Genomic DNA, 2,762 nt, shown 5'->3' with positions numbered 1-2,762 from the left:
GGGTGGCTGCCAGGCTGCCCTGGCTCTGAGCAACAGCGTCTGCAGTGGCACAGGAAACTCCCAGCTGATGGGAACAAACTCTCTGGCTGACTGCAGAGGCCCGGACAAACCTGAGTGGTTTCCCTGGTGTCCCCCAGCCCTTGCTGGCCCCAGGGGCTGATGGCATTTGTGCTCCCCCAGGTTCATGTCCCCACAGCAACAGCATGGGGGTGCTCCCCCTGCTGTGTGCAATGCAAACAGGGGCTGCTGAGACAGTGCTGCTGTGTGAGTGCCTGCAAGGATGGGGCACCTGTGTGAGCTGGGGGAGAGGCCAGGGCTGCAGATGGGGGATGTTGTTGGCAGCTCCATCAGGATGATCTGGGACGCTGCCCTGGGCTGTCCAGCACACTGGGGATGGATCAGCCCCTGCTCTGCTGCTCCTTCCCGTCTTCCCCAGGGCCCTTGCAGAGCCCCAGCCATGCTGTTTGCCCCCAGCCTGCCCATGGCCAGCCTGGGGCTGCTCACGGGGCTTTTCTCTGCTGAGCATTGGCCTGGCCGTGTTCTTGAGAGAGCCTGGGCAAGGAGCCAGGAGCTCCCAGGGCCTGGCCTGAGGCATCAGCGCTGCCCAGCAGTGCCCATGGCCTGTCCCTGCTGCAGCCCCGGCACTGCCACCCCCAGGACTGTGCCCTGTCCCGAGAGCACTCAGGCCCTGCAGCAACACCAGGGCCACCAGGGCGGCAGGGCAGGGCCATGGCAGCAGCACTGGCAACACCAAGTGCTGCTTCTGCTGCTGGGCACAGCTGCTGGGCCAACCCTGATCTGCCCCTAGCTCTGCACACACACATTGCTGCTGCAGATCCACAGAAGGCAACTAAACGGCATCTCTGCAGAAAACTTGCCTGGGAGTTCCTTTAGTTCCTTAAAAATGCACCAAGGGAATAGCTCCTCATTGGCACAGTCTGTGACCACAGGGAAGGTGGAGAGAAATAAAAGGAGAAATAGCAGAAAAAGGGACATTTCTCTGTGTAAATATGAAAAAAATAAAAACAACAGTAAAGAACCTCCAAAATGAAACCAAAAAGGAGTATCAAAGATGGCTTTTATTACAAGTGAGTTGCACAAATTGGGCAGAAGTTTAATGTTTTTGACACCTTCCCGTCATCAGTCTCCACACGGCATCCTTGAACTCCTGGTTCCTCAGGCTGTAGATGAGGGGGTTCAGGGCTGGAGGCACCACCGAGTACAGAACTGACAGGGCCAGATCCAGGGATGGAGAGGACATGGAGGGGGGCTTCAGGTATGTAAAAAATGAAGTGCTGATGAACAGGGTGACCACAGCCAGGTGAGGGAGGCAGGTGGAAAAGGCTTTGTGCCGTCCCTGGTCAGAGGGGATCCTCAGCACAGCCCTGAAGATCTGCACATAGGAGAAAACAATGAACACAAAACAGCCAAATGCTAAACACACACTAACAGCAATTAGCCCAAGTTCCCTGAAGTTGGACTGTGAGCAAGAGAGCTTGAGGATCTGTGGGATTTCACAGAAGAACTGGCCCAGGGCATTGCCATGGCACAGGGGCAGGGAAAATGTATTGGCTGTGTGCAGCAAAGCATTGAGAAAGGCACTGGCCCAGGCAGCTGCTGCCATGTGGGCACAAGCTCTGCTGCCCAGGAGGGTCCCATAGTGCAGAGGTTTGCAGATGGACACGTAGCGGTCATAGGACATAATGGTCAAAAGGTAAAGCTCTGCTGCAAAGAAGAAGAAAATCAGGAAGACCTGAGCAGCACATCCTGTGTAGGAGATGTCCCTGGTGTCCCAGAGGGAATTGTGCATGGCTTTGGGGACAGTGGTGCAGATGGAGCCCAGGTCGCTGAGGGCCAGGTTGAGTAGGAAGAAGAACATGGGCGTGTGCAGGTGGTGTCCGCAGGCTACGGCGCTGATGATGAGGCCGTTGCCCAGGAGGGCAGCCAGGGAGATGCCCAGCAAGAGGCAGAAGTGCAGGAGCTGCAGCTGCCGCGTGTCTGCCAATGCCAGCAGGAGGAAGTGCCTGATGGAGCTGCTGTTGCTCATTTGTGCTGTCTTGGCATGGGGATCTGTAAAAAAAGTACTCATGGAATAATTGGGTTTGGAGAGGACTTGAAATATCCCAGCACAGCCTGGGGGCACTTTCCCCCCACTGCCTGCCCAGGGCTCTGCTGCCTGGAGCTGTCCCTGCCAGCAGCTGCTTCCCTATGCCCAGGGCTGAGCCCTGCCAGTGCTGCCAGACCCCAGCCCAGCCCTGGGGGCTCAGCTCTGCCCTGCAGACCCCTCCCAGCTCAGGCACTTCCTAGGGACAGCTCTGCTCTGCAGGGTCTGATGGCAACATCACAGCAGCCATGAGGAGGCTGGAAAAGTGACACTGATGCCGCCTCTAAGGGCTCCTGTGATTATTTCTGCATTGCCTGGTTTATTAAGATCTGAGAGAAAATATTTTGATTTTTCTCCGCATGAAATGAGAGATGAATACCTATGTCCAATTTCCTATCATGGCCACCCAGAGTAGTAGAATAAAAAAGCAGGATTTTCCCTTTTATGCAGCCCCTGCCTTGGTGTGCTTCCTGTATAACCTACTTGGAAATGTTATGGAGTTAAATGTCATGCTGGGAGCAGTCCTGAACAAGGCAGCATCCTCACCACACAAAGAAAACACTTCCAAGCTGCACCAGCTGTCTCCTTCCACCTAGATCTTGTCCCCCCGTGCTGGGAGCAGCTGCCAGGGCTGGCTGAGAGCTGTCCCTGGCAGGCA

General features: G+C 55.9%; 1 protein-coding gene across 1 annotated transcript; it reads right to left on the bottom strand.

Moving 5' to 3' along the window:
• Window positions 1–1,112: 1,112 nt before the first annotated feature.
• On the bottom strand, window positions 1,113–1,742 carry LOC134432810 (olfactory receptor 14J1-like). The gene has a single exon (XM_063181723.1). The coding sequence runs from the start codon at window positions 1,700–1,702 to the stop codon at window positions 1,115–1,117; it is 588 nt and encodes a 195-aa protein (XP_063037793.1). The 5' UTR covers window positions 1,703–1,742; the 3' UTR covers window positions 1,113–1,114.
• Window positions 1,743–2,762: the final 1,020 nt, after the last annotated feature.

This window comes from Melospiza melodia, assembly GCF_035770615.1.
Source record: "Melospiza melodia melodia isolate bMelMel2 chromosome 7 unlocalized genomic scaffold, bMelMel2.pri SUPER_7_unloc_1, whole genome shotgun sequence".
In the NCBI taxonomy this organism is placed as follows: Eukaryota; Metazoa; Chordata; class Aves; order Passeriformes; family Passerellidae; genus Melospiza; species Melospiza melodia.
The sequence above is the reverse complement of the archived record's forward strand: the minus strand, read 5'-3'. Positions and strand labels throughout refer to the sequence as shown.